At 51.0% G+C, this 21,108-nt stretch overlaps 5 protein-coding genes across 6 annotated transcripts; 3 read left to right on the plus strand and 2 right to left on the minus strand.

Annotated features, from left to right (window-relative positions):
- Window positions 1-10,853: 10,853 nt before the first annotated feature.
- On the minus strand, window positions 10,854-12,329 carry LOC120959158 (uncharacterized). Of its 2 annotated transcripts, none has more exons than XM_040382347.2 (2): window positions 11,388-12,329; window positions 10,854-11,091 (listed from the first exon to the last, which is right to left on the minus strand). In XM_040382347.2, exons 1-2 carry the CDS (start codon window positions 11,881-11,883, stop codon window positions 10,934-10,936), a joined length of 654 nt encoding a protein of 217 aa, XP_040238281.2. In that variant the 5' UTR covers window positions 11,884-12,329; the 3' UTR covers window positions 10,854-10,933. The 2 variants fall into 2 exon arrangements, with proteins under 2 accessions (XP_040238281.2, XP_040238280.2); XM_040382346.2 differs by having other exon boundaries at window positions 10,854-11,097.
- A 138-nt stretch (window positions 12,330-12,467) lies between these two features.
- LOC120955938 (TBC1 domain family member 17) lies at window positions 12,468-15,259 on the plus strand. Its single transcript, XM_040377191.2, has 3 exons — window positions 12,468-12,856; window positions 13,033-13,986; window positions 14,048-15,259. Exons 1-3 carry the CDS (start codon window positions 12,833-12,835, stop codon window positions 15,086-15,088), a joined length of 2,019 nt encoding a protein of 672 aa, XP_040233125.1. The 5' UTR covers window positions 12,468-12,832; the 3' UTR covers window positions 15,089-15,259.
- On the minus strand, window positions 15,176-16,374 carry LOC120955939 (KRR1 small subunit processome component homolog). The gene has a single exon (XM_040377192.2). The coding sequence runs from the start codon at window positions 16,294-16,296 to the stop codon at window positions 15,250-15,252; it is 1,047 nt and encodes a 348-aa protein (XP_040233126.2). The 5' UTR covers window positions 16,297-16,374; the 3' UTR covers window positions 15,176-15,249.
- A 103-nt stretch (window positions 16,375-16,477) lies between these two features.
- LOC120955940 (NEDD8) lies at window positions 16,478-17,197 on the plus strand. The gene is made up of 3 exons (XM_040377193.2): window positions 16,478-16,610; window positions 16,736-16,866; window positions 16,960-17,197. Exons 1-3 carry the CDS (start codon window positions 16,593-16,595, stop codon window positions 17,048-17,050), a joined length of 240 nt encoding a protein of 79 aa, XP_040233127.1. The 5' UTR covers window positions 16,478-16,592; the 3' UTR covers window positions 17,051-17,197.
- An 88-nt stretch (window positions 17,198-17,285) lies between these two features.
- On the plus strand, window positions 17,286-20,318 carry LOC120955937 (transport and Golgi organization protein 6). The gene is made up of 3 exons (XM_040377190.2): window positions 17,286-17,554; window positions 17,616-19,936; window positions 20,006-20,318. Exons 1-3 carry the CDS (start codon window positions 17,497-17,499, stop codon window positions 20,294-20,296), a joined length of 2,670 nt encoding a protein of 889 aa, XP_040233124.2. The 5' UTR covers window positions 17,286-17,496; the 3' UTR covers window positions 20,297-20,318.
- Window positions 20,319-21,108: the final 790 nt, after the last annotated feature.

Here is a 21,108-nt window from a genome sequence, read left to right on the forward strand (position 1 = left end):
GTATGTATATCAGCAATTCGACAATGGAAATGGCCGACCGAAGAGAGACATCTAGACAGCCAAAAGCCGGACGCCCTTGTGGCATGCAACGAGCGTCGTGACTAAGAGACCGATCGCGACGCGTCCCGACGAGTGCATACGCCCAATCCGTCGGAGATTTATTAGCTCAGCGCTAACCATCGCTCCCCACAGTTCAAAGCATTCAGATGCGTTCAATCACAATTAGCATATCACGATGCGCTTCCGTGCGGAACGCACGCTGCACGCAACGCAATCGACCAGCAAAGGCACACAAGAAGCAACAACAACAACAAAAAACCCACATTTGGTGTGCGGCAGGTGTTCTTTGTGCAAGGGTGTGCTGCGCCTCGGGTTGTAGGCAGGAAATTTGGCTGCTAACGATAATGCGATGAGCCGGATAAAAAGAGCCATAACATCGCACGATCGTAATTGATGGCGGTACCCGAACGGTACCGAACGAACGCCCGCCAGCAGCCAACGAGCGCGAGTAAGCCATCGATCCGTCAAGCCGAAAAAGCTTGGCAGCTTGGTTGCGGATCTCGGGGACCTGATCTGCCCGCCCCGGGCCACCAGCTAATCGGAACCATTGATAGTTATTACCCGGGCGTGTACTGCCGGGCGGTGGGATACGCGATAAGCAAAAACGATCCACACACACAGACACAGTCCGCGATCGGTAGCTGCTGCTGCTCCTTCTGCTGCTCTTATCGCCACGAGCCGTCACTAAAACGTAATTTTCGGTACATTTAAGACACTCGCTCGTACTTTACTCCGGGGGGGGAAAGCGGTCACGGCAAGACAAACACATTGGTCACGGTCGGTGGAGGCTCGATGGCTTCCCGAAAGCGGCGTCCTTCCGTGCGTTGTTGTTGTGTCCTTACATCCGTTTTTTTTGAGGGGGAGGGGGGCGAATGAGAGAGGGGAGCCATACACGGGAAGGCTCAGTATGTGTGTGCTTGGAGCACTCGATTGGATCGATTGATTGATCGCTCCAAACCCGCAAGCGACCGGGACGTATACGGCCGGCCGCTCGGTGCACGATGTTTATGTGTCGATAATGGGCAGCTATGGACCACAGGACAGCTAATGGGCACCCGGGGAGGGGGGGGGGGGGAGGGGAAACGAGACAGGGGAATGGATATAAAAGGACGCAGGGAGAGGCGAAAACGGCGAAAGCCCAAGAGAGCGAAGAGTGAAGGATTTTCGGCCCTGGCCCAAACCCAGCCGAGGGCCGCCGAAGCGCGGACAAAAGCGTAATCGAAGACGCACACACCAGCACCAAACCAAACCAAACAAAAAAGGGCGACCAAAAACGGAAGCAATAAGCGGTAGCCGGTCACCATTATAAAACACCAGATAAGAGAATCAGAACTGCAAAGCGTGCACACAAACATGCATGCAAACGAGTGGTGGAAGCAGGAGGAAGCGAAGAATCGCACTGGCAGAAGGGCGAGATGACTCGCGATTTGGATGCAATCCAAGCGGCCCATGCATGCCATGAGAGGGCCGCCGGACATCGATTTTCGCATTTTCCATTTTCGGACCCCTCTTCAAACGACTTCAACGACGAGCAGCAGCTATAGGACCGACCGAGAGCAGCGGGTGTCCAAAAGCCGGTGGGGGAAAAGCCGGCGAGCGAAATTAATTCGGCTGCGCATTTCGGTCCACCCCCGGCGATGCGTTGTGTGTCGTCTGCCTTGCTGGCAAACACCCGGGATGTGCGAAAGGCTCTGCTGTGTACGGGCTGAGCTCAAAAGTCGATTAAAAGCAAGCCCTGACGAAGCTGCGACCGATTTGCGGGCCCGGATTTTGTTGCTTTTGAAGGCTTTCCTTAGGGTTCATGTCGACTTATGCGCCTGGGGTACAGACGCCTGCAGATGATACTCACAGTGTGGAGACGTAACCCGAGTTTGGCATCATACAGCTGCTAATGATGCATGTAACGTTGTGCACCAAATCCTGAAACCTTTTTACAGGCAGACCTTTTACATTTGTTAGGAAGAAGAGTATCTTCAAATGGTCCAAAAGACACTCTATAAACTTACCAACTCACGATTGGAAGAAACCATCTTGAGTTAATTCAAACCCATTCCAACCAAGGGAAGGACCTCGGACTAACCTCACTTCTCTTTCTCTCTCATACGTGTATATGTGTACCGTTTGCCATTGGGTGAAGTCGCATGAGGCCACACACAAGCCCCGAGCTCGAGGGCAGGCCGCAGCAGTTGACGGCTGTTTGGACGTACGGTGGGTTTTAGTGAATGTTTTAACACCTCGGCCCGTCAGATAAGCGAGCCCGATGAAATCGATCAACGGAGGACGATCGAGGATCTCCCCTCCCTTCCCGCGTAACACCCAGCAGCGCCAGGCCAGCGTCGCCATTTCGCCTCGAGCTGCACAACGCGACCGCTGCTGCGCGCAACGAGCCAAACGATTTGGTGCAGCCAATTTGCATAACGCATGCGCATGCGGCTACTATGCTTCTTGTGCTGTTGCCATTGTGTCCCTTGCCGTCACAAAATGGACCATTTGGCATTTTCGGCTATTCTAATTGCTACTCTCGCTCAAGCTTTTTCGTCTTAGGTAAGATAGCACAAAAACGGGATTTGTTATGGGTTCAAACCTAGAATGAATCGTCCCACCGTAGCAAGGATTGACTATCCGGCTGCGGGGTAATGAATTAAGTCTCGAAAGCCTATGTATAGGCCGGCATGTCCGCGTAGGACGTTACGCCAAATAGAAGAAGAAGAAGAGCTCCAAAGTTTTCTGGAATCGATTCCGAATGGTAGATCCGGAATCAGTTTCCGGAATTGATTCCGGAATAGGCACCGTAATTGAAGCAGAATAGGTTCCGAAGTCGAAATCAGCCCCCGAATAGGAATTGGCTACGAAACCAGAATCAGCTTCGAAATCGCAGTCGGTTGCGGCATCTTCAATAGAATAGGCGTTTGGGTCCAATGATACTATGTATTGATACCCGCAAAGAGTTCAAACTTACTTGCGAAATGATCCATTCTCATGGAGATCCCCAGACTGATTTCGCTTCTGAAACTTCTTATTTGAATTCAAAAACTGATACTCATTCCGGAGCAAATTGCAATTCGGAAGTCAATTCTAATTCCGTTTCTGGAGCAAATTGCGATTCCCAGGTCGATTCTGATTCCGAAGCCGATTCTGATCTCAGAATCGATTACGGATTTAAAGTCGACTCCGGAATTGATTCCGAACACGAAATCGGAATCAGGTAGGTCGGATACTGAGGATACCCACCACAAGTTTGTTCTTTCGATGCTATTCCCATCTGTGATAGTGCATGCGATATTGCACCACTGGGAGGCTGGTAGGCTGGTATTACACTCCAGTCGGCGGAGAGTCTTAAGCGAATCTTAAAACGAGGTCAACACTAATGCGAACCTCGCCCAGCGAAGCAGCAGCGGTTCATAATCAGCGGGTAATTTGATGCTCTTAAAAACCAATCAAGCCACCAGCGAGTCTCCTGTAGGCATTCCAGCATTCAGGCTAATCTAGCAGAAGTAGCAACAGGCTCCAATCGTCATCAATTTGCTCACCATCGTCCAGCTTTCGACGAGATCGTAATGAGATCACGAGAGGCTCAGAATCTACATTCCCCGAATCGGGCTCTGCCTAAGGGTCAATATCAGAGGAAGAGAGAGAGAAGAGAGAGAGAGAGAGAGAGAGAGAGAGAGCGAGAGAGGCGGTGATCAGTTAGCAAGACAACATCGTACCTCAAAACAATGAACAAAGTTAAGCCACACGGAAACTTCTGTCCCTTGGCTGCAACAGACTGCAAGAACAAAGCACACATGGTTTCCCAAGCGAATGCTTTTTTTGAACAAAAAACACACACACACACCCATAAACACAAATAATCCACAACGCTTCCGACGAAGGACTTCCTACCGCAAAATATAATCATCAAAAAGCTCCAAATTGCAGTTGCGTGCCACGCCCGGCCATCCTCTCTCGCATCTCTCGGCGCTAAATTGTTGCCCTTGTTGCCGCGAGGACACCCCTCCCGACGGCAAGTCAGGTGAAATGATATAAAAAGCGGGAACGAAGGGGGGGGGGGGGGAGAATTGGCCAATTGAGAACTCCCACGAACGGGCTCAAGGTGATTGTAATTAAATAAATCAACCTGTGCGCTAAGCCCGCACGAAATGTCATCAAGCCTTTTGATGCCACTATTAAAGCGGGCCGCCAAAAAAAACGGCACGATTGCACGTGTAATTTCCCGTACTACCACCACACCCAGGCCCCTTCACCTCCACCTCCGATGCAGCATCGTTCTAGCATCGCCAGCTATCATTATCATTTTCGGGCGAGCAGGAATGTAGCCGGGCCGAGGGTTTGGCCGGTCGCTCATTAGGAGCGAACGGACCGTGATTTGAGCTTGCCGTGCGCCGTCGTTTCGTTTCGTTTGCCAAATTATGGTTTTGTGTGAAACTCAATCAAGATTATCATTTCGCCCGGAGTGGTGGTGCCTGCTTTGGCTCTTCCTGTCCCCCCCGGTTTCGCAGCTCATTTCCGGCGGGAGAGGGTCTGGGGAGCTGCCCAGACAACCAAGAAATAAATAAACATGCGACCGAATGGTAGCCAAGTTTTGACACATTTCCCCACCCCCCCCCCTCCATTGCTGGGTGCGGTTCGCGCGGTTTTATAGCAGGAAGAGCCCGCTGGAGGGGCATTACAGAATGTTGTGTATGTTAAAAACACAACCACACAAAGACACCAAATGGAGAGCGTTAGGAGTTTGTCGGGGGTTTAAACGCGAACCGCTGTTCTTCGGTGCGAACGATCACGTGCAATAAATACTTCTTACCAGCGAAAACAACGCACACACACACACCCATCAATTGGCGGGTTTTTTAGAGGGCATTTGGACGGTAATTACCATCCGATCAAACATCATACTTTGGATGATGGAATACTCGTTGAAATCCAGCCTCGACACCGTTCTTCCACTCAATTGCAGTTCGATATTTGATTTTAAACAATCTCCTCCAGTCACACACACACACACACACGCATTTTGATTGATTCGCTCGGTTGGTCGTCCCTCGGCTGCTTGGCCGTGTTGGCGTGTCGTTGCGTGCTGAACAGAATTTCCCTCCGGAGATGAAAATCATCGTTCGAGAAAAACGCAACGAAAGACAGCAAACCCCATTTGACTCTGCCATAGCTCGCTGCCTGTCTGTGGCTGTGTGTGTGTGTCTCTCTCTCTCTCTCTCTGTGTTTGTAAACTGGTTCCCGATGACTTCTAGCCACCGTCGTTACGCCCGGCGGCTAGGAATTGATTTTTGATTTGGAATCTCCCGCCAAACGGGAATCGTTGTCGCGGGAAAGCGCGGAATGTGGAGCCCAACATCTCACTCACGGGCGAAATTCTTTCCCCCCTCGCACCTCAGCTCAGCTTCCCATTCAAAAGTGGAGCTTGAAGCTGCTGCCGATCGGTGGAATTCAGTGTGACAAGCAGGAGGAAATGGACAACGCCCCAAACTGATCCCCGATCGCCCGGCCGCGCGCATAAATGTAGCTCCAATTTTCCCGCTTCCCATCTTCGACCGCACTCATCTGCTTTTGACCCCATCGGCCCCCATCATACCCCATCCTCTCCTCGGTCCACCTTCCCCCCCCCCCTCCCTCCCTCCATGCCACAGAGACGGAGACGGCGCACGGCACGGCGAGGCGGTGATTAATATCCCGTCGAAACGCCTCGGATGACTGGACGGGATAACGAAAGCGTGTGAATAGCGCCATAAAACTGTCCGATTGCGGTCGTGAGTTCCTGCTGGAATCGGTCCCCCCCCCGTCTGTTTGGAGGAGGGGGATTTTTGGGGGGGGGGGGGGGGAATTTCGAATCCAATCGGGGCTGATGGCAAATTGCGACACTGGCTTTGGTCGGTTTGTGACGCATTTTCAGCTAGGATCAGCTTTTCAGCAATTCTCGTTTTTTGTGAGATGCGCGTGTAACGTCTTCAGGTGAGGCGAGAAAGCAGGATTTCACATGAGGCTACCGGCCAAACGCCAAATGTCGATCGCGTTGTTGTGCTTCAGTTAAAGAATGAAAAATCTCCCAATCGAATAGACTTATGGACCTCGGCGAAAGACACACACACACACAACCCAGAGGCCGGCGTGAGTGCGTGATTGGGGCGATGCCTCTGCCAAGCGCAAACGGGGTGTGCTGAAAGAAAGGGCGAATCTAGCCCGAATGAGACGAGACGAGATCCCAAGTACCCGAAGCGATCTAGAAGGCAACTGCCTGCAGCCGCGACTGCCCAAGACGAGCACGAGAACACGGGAGGAAGGCAAAATGGCAGCATTATGGTTGAGTATTATCTTTTATTGGTGCCGCTCGCGCGCGCGCGCACTCTCTCGCGCACACACACAACCCGATCGATGAGATTCATCGCATGCGCACACCCGACGGATGGGAGACTGATCGACGGCCTACAAGACGGCGGTTCGTCGCCTGCGCACTGTGCCGCTGAGCGCTGGGCAATTCTACCGCTACCGTGGAGGCCGCGGCGGCCGCCGCCTGCCCAATAAAGCGTACCCACAAACGCATTTCACACTTGTGTTCTAAAAACCTTGCCTTTCCATCCCACCAAACCCTCCTTTTGGTTTCGGTTTCGTCTCCCCATCCCCCGAACCGGCAGAGGATGGAAGGAAAAATGGATGGAAATTGGGTAGGTTCATCGATCCTATCCTAGAGACACCGCGCCGATCGATTTGAGGCTGATTCTGCGCCGGATCGCATCGCGAGCGAACGCGACACAGAGAGAAAGAGAGAGAGAGAGCCCATTACACAAACGTGAGAAGACAGCAGAAGGGATGGTCCCGTCCCGGCAAAGAACCGCGGCCGCGCATCCCAAACTTTCAAAGCTACAATTCATTGCCGTCCATCCGTCCATCCATCCATCCATCCATCTATACGTTACGTCTTTTCAGCGCGACCTAGCGCTTTAATTCTCTCCCGGGCCCCGGGTGTCTCGTCTTCGGGAAGGTGTTTTCCCGACCATGACGGTGTCTGCTGGCTGGCACTGCGCTACAGCCCGCCATCTCGCCAGTGCTGTGGCCAGTTTTCTGCGCTCTGCAGCGCATGGACAGCTCCGAACTAATCTCGAATGCAAACCACCCAGACCCGACCCGCGCTTGCCTAGATCATTTATACGATGGGAAGGAAAATCACGACTCACTCTGGACCCCTGGCAGGAGGGGGTGGAGGGCGGGGGGGGGGGGAGAGCAATGCCGAAGCTGGGCAGAACTCGACGCGCCCGAGCGAGGTTTGCGGGCCTGTGCGATGACTGACTGATACCATTTCTTAATCATTTTCTACTCGTTCCGTTCGCCTCCTCGTGCTATCACGACCCGCCGGGGTGTTCGGGTGGAGGCAGAGGAGTGCGGAGCTGGGCCGAACGGACAGCATCTTGACATGGAGCGAAAAGGAATGTTTGCACTTAATGATAAACGAACGGGGAGAGACGGGATTGAGCCGGGCTGGGTTGGGGCGTTGCTTAGGCTGCAGGCACACTTTTCGGACACACTCTGTATGTGTGTGTATCGCAATGAAGGCTAGTAATTTGACTACACCTTCTCATGAGTGATTTGGACAAAAGAATCTTTTAAAAATTGTCAGCAAGCTCCGTGTAATGTCCAACAAATCGATCCGCGATTGCTCGATGCACCGCGAAAAGAGACAAAAAAACCCCCTCGGGATGGATAACGCAACGGTTAGGCTGAAGTGCAGTGGCGGACGGTGGTGGACCGATACGAAAACATAATGAAGAACGAAAGCGTCGAGCATAATACAATGTGGGAGCAAGCAAGCAAGCAGGCAAAAAAAAAGCAAATAAATAGTTCCAAAGAAAGACAAACCGTCGTTCGGAAACTCACTCCAGCCCGGGCAGGGGATGTGGAACAGGGGGGCGAAAGAGGAAGAAGGAGGGGGTTGGATCGGAAAGGAGGAAGGAACAAGAATCCCAACCAACCCAACCGAGCAGATTATGCGCAAAAACGTGAGGGCGATGCGGAGGAGAACACACCACTGCACTGCACTGCACTGCCAATGCACACCACAATGTCGATCAAACTGCAATCCGCGCGCTGTGTGTAATGCTAACTCTCCGATCGCATTGTGTGCCCCGACACCGAAGAGGAAGAGGAGCAGGAGGATGAGGGGACCTGTGTGTGTGTGTAACAACCCGGACCACGACCGCCGCATGGCCTTCGCGAAACGACGCGAAAGGCGCAGGAGAGAAGAACAACCAATCGACAAGCGCAAACCGAGCGAACCTACCGTCCCGTCTTCCTCCCCGGATCCAGGCAAACTCCAACGATGGCGACGACGACGACGACGACGACGATGGGAGGACTCTTCAGCGCTTCCACCTCCCTTTCCAGGCTCGCGGTTCGCCCAGGCAGCTCAAGCAGCTCAATATTTTGTGGGCAAGAAGATGAAAAAGTAATTCTGTATGTTATTGAATTCGACATATTAATGTGATAACAAAAATTTATACCATTCGGAACATAACGAGAAATGTCGGCTGAATGCTGCGAGAGAGCCTGCGTCGCCCGGTGGACGACTGCACCGGGCTTGGAAAGGGGTTCGGCGACGCGCAGCGAAGTGGACGAACCAACCGGACAACAGGCGGGCACAAGATCGAGCGACCGGGAAGCTAAAAATGCACCACCAGCGAGCGCGGCACACACCGACTCACACATTTGTACCGATCTCCGCGCGCAGCCGCCTCTCTCCCTTCCTTTCCCACCGCCCGGACGGAACCAAGGGGACGAAAGGATAGCGATGGAAAACACTGTGTATAATAATAAGGAAATTAATAACAGCAGCAATATCAACAGCGTGCGGTGCGAGCGGAACAAGAACAACCACCCTGTGCTGCCGCCACCCTGCCACACAGTCCCTTACCCTTTACGGAGGAGGCAGCAGCGAGCAGCGCATATGCAGGTGGAGGAAGATCGGAACATACCGCTCCCAGTCGTCTCGCAGCATCTCTCAGTTGTCTTCCCCCCTTTTCCCGATCAATTGCTGTTAGATTTTTGGGATCGCTCGGCGTTTGCTTCTTCTTCTTATTCTCGGTTTTCGATTGCATCCGGTTTTGGTGGGCCGTAGATATGTGCACCTCCGGTACAAGCAAATTCATCGAAAGCGACACACGCACAATACGCACTTGGCACTGCACACTTAGGACGGGGAGTGGAATGTGACTGACGTGCGTCATTCTTGGGAAAGAGAAACAACGATCAAAGTAGTCAAAGGGATATTGGATCGATTCCATCCCATCCGTTTGGATCCTTCCGAATAGCTAGTGATGGCTAGACATTGAAGAAGGTCCTTTCTGTGTTTTTGATATTTTTTTTAGTCGACGATGTCGATCAGATCAACAAACTCTTCGTACGGACGGACGGCTGCAAGCAACAACAACAGAAACAAAAAACGAGAAATACAATTTAACACTTCAAACCGTCGCCTTTAACCACTCCAAATATTCCATACTGATTCATCACTTCTCCACCAACCTCACCGCTGGCGTGCCTTGTGTGTGCTGTTTTTCCCCCTTCTCTCTCCCCAGATTCTTCGCCGCCCAACACCCCAATTGCCAAACCGCGGCCCGTGTGCAATTGACCCGCTTCAATTCGGGGGGGTAAGGAATCGAAAATTGACGCCAAAAAGGGTGTGCGAAGTCGCACGGGCCGGACCCGAAACCGGAAAGAATGTTTGACGAAAAGGAGAACCGGGGATCCGGGGACCGCGGCTCGACTGTCTACTATGGCAAACACACACACACACACGCTCTGGTTAAACTGGAACTCGCGCGCGCACTCCATCCCGCGGACAGGCCGGGCGGGCAGAGATTAAACGAAAACGTGGAATGTGGGGCTTGTAAAAACGCACCGGAGCCGTGTATCGCTGGACGGATGCGAGGGAGATATACGAGTACGCAATGTGTGTGTGTGTGCGTCTGTCTCTCGGTTGCCTTCACTTGTTCGCCGCAGTGCCACATGTGCCTTGAAGGCGTCGCGTTACGTAGCAACGAACGAGATTAAGCCGGGCCAATCCTTCTCGCGCCGGCCCCGCTCATTCGCACATCGCACGAAGAACGCGACGGCAAAGGCAGAAGAGGGACAGAGAGTGTACGGGCGCGCGCGGGCGCCAACTCGAGCAACGCAGGAGTCAAATTTAATTTTCAATCAACCATCACATACACACCACCAAGCGCTCGCCCGCGGCCAGAAACAATCAATTTACATCCACAAGTCCCCAGCGACGGTCGCGGCGGGTGACGAACAACAACAACAACAGCGGCGGGTGGAAGCAGCCGGGAGAGACTGCCGATTGGCCGGGCCATTTCGCTCGTGTAAACTCACCCATCTATCAGCAATCCATCTTGCCGTTCGCGTTGTGTTGTGTGTGCTCGGGGTCGAAAAAGTGAAACCACTTTCGGCGGGCGGGCATTATCAGCGGGCAATCGCGGGACGCGCGTAACGCAGCCGTCAATTCGAAGGTGTCGAAAACGGGCCAGCCCAAATATGAGCCGCGCTTAATCTCCATATAAATAAGGAAGGACAGAACAGAGGGGACGGCGCGATACAAGCGAACGCGTCGGCTTAACCGGTGGCAAGTGATCTGATTTTAATGATCCTCCAGATCCGGATCACTACCACACGTTTCCCCGCGCCGTCCCACGGGCGTTCATCAGCGTGCGAGATCTCTTTTGCGGCGTTCGGTTTGGTTCGGTTCGGTTGCGTAACGCGCGCCTTCTCTTCGACGAATTTTGCAGGACAATGGGTTGTAAGGGGGGGTACTACACCTCGACACCCGAACAAAAAACGGGCGCTTTAATCGGTCTTAATTTATTCATAAATCTAATTAATGAACACTTTCATTTTTCTGCCGTCGATGCTCGAGCCGATGCCGGGCCGACACTTCCATGAACGCGAGAAACTCCTCGTCCAGCTCGTCTCGCTCTTCCTCCTCTCCGGTGGTTTGTTGTCGTTGCGACCGTTGATGTCGGTCTCCGCATCCTTCTGTTGCTGCAAAGAGAATGGGGGAAAAAGGATTGGTTGCATATGCAGACGGAACCCATTCGTCTTGAGAGAAATAAAATTTATTTTATTTCTACCCTTCTCGTCCTCTCTTCTGTTCGCCCATCACGCATGGTACAGACACGCAAAACACGCAAGTGTGCGGGTGGCCAATGGAAAGGTGCTACAATGACTCGCGCATTACGCAATCCAATTCCAAGCCCCAATTCATCCCATTACGCTTCCGTTTCCATTCTCCCGAATAGACTCCTTTCACCAGATGCTCCCCAAAGGCTTACCGTCCGTGCTTTCATCCTCGGTGTCACCGAACGGATCGTCCTCAGCTTGATAATCCTGCTCGGAATCGCTACTGTCGGCTGCCTCCCTGGCAGTGCTGCCGCCGGCGGCCAGCACGGAACGCTTCAGGCGATCGTTTTCCGCTCTCAGCTGCTGGGCACATTGCTTCCAGTAGTTGGTTTGGTGCTTGGTGTGCCATTTTACCACCCGATGGTACGCCCGGATCCACATGTTCTGGGCATGCTTAAGACGTATATCGGAGCACGGATTCGTCGCAGGCAGGCGTCGCATCAAAGCAGCAGCTGGATGTCGCGGGTCGTAGTGATGCTGTGCTGTACTGTGATGGTGCACCGTCCCTTCCTTCGCTTGCCAGAAGCGCTTAATCGTGCGGGCATTTTTCTTGCGCTTGCACTTTCGCTTGTTGCGGGAACGAATCGTTTTATCACGCGACTTCCCGACGGGCACATTTTTGTACTCTACATCCAACACACGCTTCATGTTGGTTACTCAAGTTGCGTTGCTTGTGCAGGTAGGAAGGTTTGTCGATAATTTAATTTAACATCATTAGTTCATACAATTCTATGTTGTTTATTCCAAACTCAAGGAAGTACATTCACTAAACACACATTTGCTTATTCAAAGCTTCGTCTGATTGTGAGATTGTAAAACACTTTTTTGTGTGTTTCGTTTCTGCATCTGCAGCAAAATATAAACATTAAATAATAGATTGTTTACATCGCTGACAGCCTGACGGTGCCTAGTGGTTGGAATTTCAATATGGCGCTAGCAGAGGGATGGCATGAAATATTTCACAAATTTCAAGTGCTCAATTTTCAATTGAATAATGTAACGCACTGATTGATAATATTGATGATAACCTTTTTCGATTACAAATCATCAAATGAATCTTATGACGATAAAATAAATCGAAAAAGCACATTCTCACTTTCTCCACCATATCAATGTGAACTGTCACAATCGTATGTCATTGCCACCTGCATGAGCCAACCTCTTCCGATGCTATTCGGGGTGATGTTGTGACAACTGGAAGAGAACAAAAAAAAAAACAAGAAAAACATTTCTATTGTTTTCTTATTGTTGCGTATGAGAACGAGTCAGCGTTTTGCATTCATTTCATCAGACAACGGCGTACGTCCTCAAAATAAATGCTAAAACGAACGAAATAAACAAAACCGTCTGCGACATTGTGCATCGAGCTCGAGCTGCGATTGTAGTGACTACAATTTCTAATGCAGTTTCAAATCAGTCCACGTAATCCTCCGACTGGGGAGTTAATGCGTAGTGAGTGTGACTAAAAGATATCGCTCGGGAAGGAAAAGAGAACAAAAACGAGCCACTGTCTACCAAAGGTGTCGTCATCAGGTCTGGCAGACAACGAACCACAGTCTCTCCCCCCACCCCTGCGTTTTCAAAGGACAACGACGACATGGACAACGAGAGTGGCATAGAGGTAAGCGCAACCGTTCGTGTGGGAGAGGGAAGTGGGGTGGGTCCATCCATTCGGGGGTCATCGTATGGGTGTCCTTGGAAAGTGACGGTAATTTTCACTTTTTGGTGCTAATGATTCCAAAATGTTGGTTCTTTCTTGGTGCAACCTACGGTGCGACACTACTCATCGGTGAGCAGGAAAAATTCATCCAAAACGGTGTGTTGCTGAAGAAAGCTAACGCTACCTACATCTCGGTGCTGAATGCGGAAGGCATCCTAACGTTTGGCCAGTGCATCAAGACGAATCTGCACGTGTTCGAGTGGAAGCCGGAAACGTGCGATATCACCGATTCCGAAAGTCTCGAAAGTGGCTGGTCGCTGGTCGATCCAATCTCTCGCCAGCCGTCTCCACAGCAACCAGCGCAACCTGCTTCGATAGCATGTCCGACGTCGACCGTCTCTGGACCGGGCAGTTCACCGAGCAGTCGCGCCACCAGTGAGGAGCCCGCGACCGGTGCGCCAACAAAAGCCAAACTGTCCATTCGCGTGTTTCTGCGCGATCTGAAGGGTCTCGAAACGCACAAGGACGAGCTACGGTTCTACAACCACGACCACACTGTGCACAGTGTGTATCTGTTCCGGCAAACGTCGACCAGTGTGCTACTGCAGCTGCTGGAACGGTTTCGCTGCGTGCGCAAGAGCACACATCGCAAGAACTTTTACCGATGCATTGACGACCCGGACCAGGACAAGCTGCAGAAGTCGTTCTCCGAGCTCAACATTGCCGACATACGGGCTCGGCCACGGCCACGGCCGTACATGGATATGCTGTCGAAGCTTGCCAACGTGCAGCAAATCCTTCCGATACATCGACCGGCTTCTCAGAGCACGCTGCCGGGTGAGCTGCGGTTGAGTAACTTGAACGCCCGTGTCCAGGATGCAGCTGCGGATCGCCACTCAACGGACGAAAGTCACGGTGGTGTTCCTGTTACCGATAATGGCGAAACGAATGGAACGGAAACTAGAAAGCTTGCTCCACGGCCACCAGTACACCGAGGGCTTCCCTTGGATGCCGGCACGTGGGAGGACGTCAAGTGCCCTAATGGATCCATCTCGGATCCGGAGCGTGTGAAAGAGATCATTTTCCGAGGGGTAAGTACGGCATGATCTATCGAAGAACAATTCCATTAATCAAACGTTTCCTCTCATCCAGGGCATCAAGCAAGATATACGAGCGGAAGTGTGGAAGTATCTGCTCGGGTTGGACGTCTGGGAGCACACCACCCAGCAGCGGGACGAGCGAAGGGCACACAAAACGCAGGAATACTTTCAAATGAAGTTCCAGTGGCTTACGATGACGCCAACGCAGGAGCACAACTTTACCGGCTACCGGGAGCGCAAGTGCCAGATCGAGAAGGACGTGAAGCGCACCGATCGGACGTACGAGTTCTTCGCCGGTGACGATAACCCCAACCTAGCCAAGCTGCAGGACATCCTGATGACGTACGTCATGTACAACTTCGACCTGGGGTACGTGCAGGGAATGAGCGATCTGCTCGCCCCGATCCTCAGCCTGGTGCAGAACGAGGCGGAAAGCTTCTGGTGCTTCGTGGGCTTCATGCACAAAGTCTTTGCCAACTTCGATATCGACCAGAAGGGCATGAAGCTGCAGCTCGAACATTTGCGCGTGCTGCTGTCGTTCGTGAACGAGCGGCTGTTCAACTATATGCGCGAAAACCAGTCGGAAAACATGTACTTCTGCTTCCGCTGGCTGCTGGTGTGGTTTAAGCGCGAATTTTCCAACTCGGACATAATGCACCTGTGGGAGGTGCTGTGGACCGGGCTGCCCTGTCCCAACTTCCATCTGTTCGTGTGCGTTGCCATCCTGGACCAGGAGATGGACGTGTTTATCGATGGGCAGTTTAGCTTCACCGAGATTCTGAAGCACGTGAACGAACTGTCCGGCAACTTGAATCTGGCAGCGGTGCTCGAGCAGGCCGAAAGCATCTATCTGCAAGTGAAGCAAACGCTGGACGCCGCGTCCAAAGAGTCGCACCACGAGCTGCGCAAAATCATTGGCGAACAGTTGTCCTCGAGCGAGGGAGGCACGACGGGCAACACCGATGAGGACGAGGAGGACGAGGAGGACAGCTGCATGTCGATCGTGAACGAGCGTTCGCCGGAGGAGAAGGAAATACTGCAACGAAAACTGGACGAGGCCTGTGACCTATCTTTAAGCTACATGTTTTTCTAGAGGGTTTTTTGGAATGCGAGAGGGAAAGTGTAACGATGTGACACCACACACAGACACACACAGATAAGCACCACACATTTGTAGCCATTTGGGAGAGAGAGAATGTACAGTAAATTTGTTTATTGACGTTTTGTTACTTTCTTAAATGCACTCGCGCTTCTTTACGACTTTGCCGCCCGTTTGTTGGCTTTTGCAATCTTGCCTTTCAGCGATTTCACATCCAGCGGCGTGTCGGCCGAGTTGGCCTTGGCCGTCCTTCGGTTCGTTTCTTCCGGAGCCACAAAGTCCCGCTCGCGACGTTCCTTCTGCACGGTCGCGTCACGCTTCTCCTTGTCCACCTGTTCCTGTCGCTTTTTGGAGCGCTTCTGCTCGTCGGTGAGGAAGTACTCGCCGGATGCGAGCTGTTTGTCGATCTTGCTATCCTGCAGCGGTGGCGGGAACGGTGTGTATTCCTTCTTCTTCTTAACCACCTTCGGTTTGTTGCGTTTGGTGGTGTTCTTCGACTGGAAGCGGGGCAGAAAACGTTCCCAATTTTCCTCCCGCAGATTTTCGTCCTTCATCAGCTCGCGCTTGATCATGAGGGCTTTGATGTTGTAGATCGGGTGGATGTTTTTCATCGTCTCTTCCACCACCTTCCGCACGCACTGGAGGCCCTTGTACGGTCCAATTGCCGAGACGGTGGCACCCTGCACCAGCACGTAGCAGTTCGTAAGCAGCTCCAACGACTTTAGCGTACATCCGTTCGGACCAATCAGTCGGCTGCGGCGTTTGACAAACTTTTCCTTGTTCGCGACCAGGTTCTTCACCTTGATGATGTCGCAGCCAATCTCATCCTCCAGCACCTTGACCGCCTGTTCGAAGGGCACCGATCGGGAGAGCAGTTTGATGAGATCGCGCGCCTTCAGGATGATGTAGGGGTCCCACGTTTTGCGCGTGGTTCGCACGGTCATGTTGCCCAAGATGAGGTCCAGGTCCGCTTTGATGTGGTGTGTACCGAGTGCCTTCACGACCAGGGGCCAACATTCTTTGATGTACTTTTCGCGATACTTTGGAAACAGGCAGGAGAACGAGCTCTCCTCCAGCAGCCCGTTGGGGTTGTCTTCTGGCTTGAATTCGGGAATTTTCAACAACCACGCATTTTCCACCGGCCCATCGAAATGCTCAATACCTGCGGTCTGATCGCCGGCATCGGATTCCGAGTCGCTCATGGTAATTTATCACTTTTATTCACGAAATAGTACGGAAAGTGCGGGCAGCACAACAAAACGTGCGTGTTATTTTTTTAATGATATTGTGACATTTTGAGTTTGACAGTTCGCCCTCGGTTCGTTCGTTTTTTCGCCGCACCGTTTTCGAACAGTTTCGAGCAGCACGAGCGCGCTCGAGCACTTTTGACAGATGCAGAAATAGAAAAATAAGAAAAGCATACGGAGCGGAATTGTTTGCTGGTTTGTTTGTGGCTTTCCTTGAAATAAGTGCAAAATCTCTGCAAATCTTCGTCATCATGTTGATCAAAGTGAAGGTAATGTGGTTTGTTAGATGCCCGGGAGAACGTTAAACATGCTCAAACGATTGATTTTCCCCATTCTGGTGCCCTGTTCGCGACCTTGCATCACCCGGAAACTGTTGGGGCCGCCGTTCGCGCAGACCCTGACCGGCAAAGAAATTGAAATCGACATTGAACCCACGGACAAAGTGGACCGGATCAAGGAGCGAGTGGAAGAGAAGGAAGGCATCCCCCCGCAGCAGCAGCGGTTGATCTTTTCCGGCAAACAGATGTGAGTTTTCTCCGGATGCCCGCAGCAAAAACGAACGCTGCGTACCATTTGTACGATGATCTCATCCATTGGGGTGTTTGCACTCTTTTGTAGGAACGATGACAAAACCGCCCAAGACTACAAAGTCCAAGGAGGGTCCGTGTTGCATCTGGTCCTTGCTTTGCGTGGAGGGTTACTGCTGTGAACTGGCGAAGATGGACTAGATTGGCGTTCCGCGGACAGTTGCGCGGGTCCGGATTACTGTGGTGTGTCTCTATCGTCTCATTGTTTTGCTTAATGCTATTGATTTGGAAATGTGTCACTGAATAAAACCACGACATAATCAATCAAAGAGCGGGAATTTTCATTGTTAGACGGCGGATAAACATGTAGTTTTGATGATTTTGCAAAACATCATTCGAGACAAAACCCTCGAAATAGCCTCACTGCGTCTCACTCGTATGCGTATGCTTGTCTCGCTCTCAAGCTAAGGATTTGACAGACGGCAGAAGGCATGAATCCAAACAAACATGTTGATTATTATTGTTTCAGAATCTCTGGCTGCTGGTAGAAAGTTGTTCCTCCGCTTGTTAGAATTACGAATACAATAGGAGTTTATTGCCTAAGGCACGTGGAGTAATTGTTATTGGAATGGAGATTAAAGCGCTTCGCGACGTGATAACAAGCACGGCCAATTTGAAGCCCAAGGGTAAGACATCCGGTAACCACGCTATGGCCATGTGGCTGATCATCCTTTCCTTTCCTCGTAGATATCACGCTACCCAAGCTTGAAAAATGTTTACAATCAATACAATCCTGCCCATTTCCTACGGAAGAGCCAAGCACCGATATACTGTGGAAAGTCGCTGTGCAGTACTGTGCCGTACTGACGGAATTTGCAGTCCAAGGGCTGGTGGAGAAGCAAAACCCAACGGCCGAAAGTGACGAAGTGATAAACTTACACGATCAGGCACAATACCTTACCACGATCGATCTTGTGCGCCAATTCACGCTCCATCTGTACCTTCCCCGTGAACTGCGTGGCGTATCGAAATGTGAAGCCCAGCTGATGTTGAAGCTAGAAGAGCAGGAACGTGTGCGAAGGCTCACCTACTGCACGGCCCAATTTCGTCGGGTGTTTGAAACGAAACTGTTAGCTCTTCATCCACGACTAGCAGACACTGTGATCGATTTCTTAGCAGCCAGCTATAGTCTCGCAAAAACCACTTTGATGCAAAACAATAGCCTCCCGGCCTTTCCCAGGGAACACATGTTTAGAAGTTTGCTGGTGATAAAAGGCTCCCCAGGATTGCCCCTGGAACTGGCAAAAGCACTACACAACGATTTGCTACACCTCACGGGTGAACCGGGTGGCTTTCCTGTCCTCTGTAGGATCCTGCTTTCCGGCGATCAAACAAGCGAAAGTGCCCCATCATGGCGTAAAGGTGAAGTGATTGCAAAGATTGTATCCAGCAAAGGGCACACGAAAAAGTTCTACCGGCAGGTATTATCCGACTGCTTCGAATTCTACCATTGGGCCGTGCAGCAAGACACCCAAGAGGCGGTAACGTATGCGACCATCTGCATCGAATGTCTCAAGCGATTTATGCAACTGCCAGCTCCATATCGTGAACTGCATGCACGCATCGAGGAGTACTTCTTCCGAAGTTTTCGAGAGCTTGCCGCTCCCCAGGAATTGGTGGCCGGATGCGTGGTGCAGGAGAGATTAGGATTGTTGAGCAATTTGCTCGAATGCAACATGGCTTTTACAGGATCTACAGTTAGCTCCTTGCCATCGTTTTTGCTTGTGCCTTATCTACCGATCTGCCTAAAGCTGCTGACGATGCTTCCACCTGCCTGCGAAGATCACACCTATCTGCACAATTTAATCGTATTCTGTTTGAGCAATCGCACGAAACAAGAACTGACAACGATTTTAAATTCGCTGTTGCTCAATCGCACAGAAGGAGACGTTGGAAAGTATCAGCTACATCCAAGAGTGATATACAAATGCGCTGAAAACGACACCAATTACAGTTTGCAGATAGGACCCGCTACCAGTGATCAAGAATCCGACACAGAAAATCTACTTCCAGTATTGGTTGACGTGCTGAAAGCCTCCAATCGAAACCTGTTGCTGTACGATGTCTTCCTTACACTGCTTAGCGAGCTATTGGCAGGCACGTGGACGGGCAGCTCGCATGAACCCGAACCGCTGTTGGATGGCGTGGAACGTGACACTCTGCTTTGCAATCGCTTCCACCAAAAGTACACGCTCATTCAATCGCTGATGGATCTCATTAGCCACAAACACTTCCACAGCCAATTGTACGACAATCCGAAGGAGATTTTGACCATACTAACCGCATCGCTAACGAAAGCCATCGATACTACGGAGTGTAGTGCCCGACAAAATTCCGACATCTTGGAGGTTGTTCTATCGATTTTCCAGGAATTTTTGCAACGCATCCGCAATCGTTACGATGTGGCCGACATTTTGAAGCTTCTACTGCGGTATCGCAATTCGGCGAGCTGTAGCGATGCACTAAAGGTACAAATCGATCTACTTTGCCACGGACCATCGACTTCCGAACACGACGACCTCTCGGAATCGCCCTGCCTGAATGCGCTTAGTCTCTGTTCGGACCAGCAACCGTACTGCAAGGTGTATGGAACGACCCTGTTGCTGAAGCTATTGAAAGAACGCGATCCCGAAACGATTGCCCAGCGACATAAAATCTTAATACTCGCACTGGTCAACTTACGCGACGAGGAAAGCTATGCGTTCCTGAACTCCGTGCGATTGCTTGTGGCACTTTGCGACGTGCTGGAGGCGGAAGTCGTCGATGAGTTAGTGAAGGAGTATCTTAATGAGAGCAATGAAATTGATTATCGGCTTAAGATAGGCGAAGCGACAGTTAAGACAGTCGAAACGTTGGGTCCGTTTGCGGTCCGTTATCGCGATACGTTGCTGAATTGCTTCCTAACCGGCACGCGCAACGCTGTGGATGAGTTCCGCACATCGAGCCTGTCGAACGTTGGAAGCGTATGTCGGATTCTTTCCTACCAGGTGCATCACTTTTTCTATGAGGTATGTACATTGTGTTGTCTTGTGTTTGTGTAGCCGTTAATACAGTGTTCAATTCCTACCTCTTTACAGCTCTTTACCGGTATTAAATCAATCGTGGAAACGGATAGCTATCTCCCGGCGAAAAGGGCTGCAATTTTGGTGCTGTCACAGCTGCTCGAGGGAATCGATGGGCTGATGGACTTTCAGGAATATCTACTGTTAATCTACAGATTTTTAAAACATGTCATCGCAACGGACAAAGATGACGTTACCAAGCTGCAGGCGGCCGTTGCGCTGGATCATTTGAAGGCAAAGACGAAAGACTTTCTGCAGATCAATCCGGACGAGCTGGAGAGGCGTATGTTTGGGAGAGTGATCTAATTTCTTGAATATATACGGTACGGTATGAAGAATCGTGTTTATATACCTTTGTGTCCGAAGAGCATTATCCTACGTCATCCGTTCCCTATAGTTAACATGCGCTGTTTGACCTTCTATTTTTCAATCCCCTTTCCGCGGCTTTCGAAGGGATGAACAGGAAGGGGGTTTTCCAGTTCAAGTCTGACCCTTTTCTTGCTGGTGGCAAAACCGGAATGGAATTAAAGCAATCCGTCAAGATATCTGACCCTCTCTGTCTAGAATAGAGCTAGCGGTCCTTTTTTACGCGCAGAGTTTGTTTGTGCATCCTTGTTGACAGACCAGGAATCCTTTTGATCTGTGTGCAGTCCCAAGTTGCTGGTCAATCGGTCAATATGACCAGTAATGGTCAATAGGGTGAGTAGAGACCGTATGCAATGTCTTCAGTAAGGTAAAACAGGACGCAAACAATCAGTTCGATCAATGAAACAGTACCTTCCTTCTATGGGAAAAACAGCAGGAGTAGTCTTCACATTTTGTCAGTCACCCTTCGCCTTCCACTAATGAAGTGGAAAATCGAATCATGTGTGAACCTACAGACGATAGCACACTAAACTGCACGCACTGTAAAACGAGTCAATTTGGGGAGGTGGTGCAAGTCTCTGTAAAAAAGTAATAAAAAAAAGGTTTAGGCAGAATGCGCTTTCTACGAAAACTAGCATCTGTTAGCAAAATTATTACATGAGAAAAAAAACAATACATCCTCCTTTAATTAACGATAATGTAGAATTATAATATCGTGAAGTGTAACTCTTTTTTCTTGCCTGTCCCCAGTT

Source organism: Anopheles coluzzii, chromosome 3 (genome assembly GCF_943734685.1).
Source record: "Anopheles coluzzii chromosome 3, AcolN3, whole genome shotgun sequence".
Lineage (NCBI taxonomy): Eukaryota > Metazoa > Arthropoda > Insecta > Diptera > Culicidae > Anopheles > Anopheles coluzzii.

Excerpts from the sequence above, each read along its gene's own strand:
- LOC120959158 (XM_040382346.2), bottom strand. The coding sequence starts at position 11,883 with ATGAAGCGTGTGTTGGATGTAGAGTACAAAAATGTGCCCGTCGGGAAG. Across the intron at positions 11,098-11,387 it reads CGAGGATGAAAGCACGGACG|CAACAGAAGGATGCGGAGAC; the intron begins GTAAGCCTTTGG and ends TTCTCTTTGCAG.
- LOC120955938 (XM_040377191.2), top strand. The coding sequence starts at position 12,833 with ATGGACAACGAGAGTGGCATAGAG. Across the intron at positions 12,857-13,032 it reads ACAACGAGAGTGGCATAGAG|GAAAAATTCATCCAAAACGG; the intron begins GTAAGCGCAACC and ends ATCGGTGAGCAG. Across the intron at positions 13,987-14,047 it reads AAGAGATCATTTTCCGAGGG|GGCATCAAGCAAGATATACG; the intron begins GTAAGTACGGCA and ends CCTCTCATCCAG.
- LOC120955939 (XM_040377192.2), bottom strand. The coding sequence starts at position 16,296 with ATGAGCGACTCGGAATCCGATGCCGGCGATCAGACCGCAGGTATTGAG.
- LOC120955940 (XM_040377193.2), top strand. Across the intron at positions 16,867-16,959 it reads ATCTTTTCCGGCAAACAGAT|GAACGATGACAAAACCGCCC; the intron begins GTGAGTTTTCTC and ends ACTCTTTTGTAG.
- LOC120955937 (XM_040377190.2), top strand. The coding sequence starts at position 17,497 with ATGGAGATTAAAGCGCTTCGCGACGTGATAACAAGCACGGCCAATTTG. Across the intron at positions 17,555-17,615 it reads GGCCAATTTGAAGCCCAAGG|ATATCACGCTACCCAAGCTT; the intron begins GTAAGACATCCG and ends CTTTCCTCGTAG. Across the intron at positions 19,937-20,005 it reads TGCATCACTTTTTCTATGAG|CTCTTTACCGGTATTAAATC; the intron begins GTATGTACATTG and ends ACCTCTTTACAG.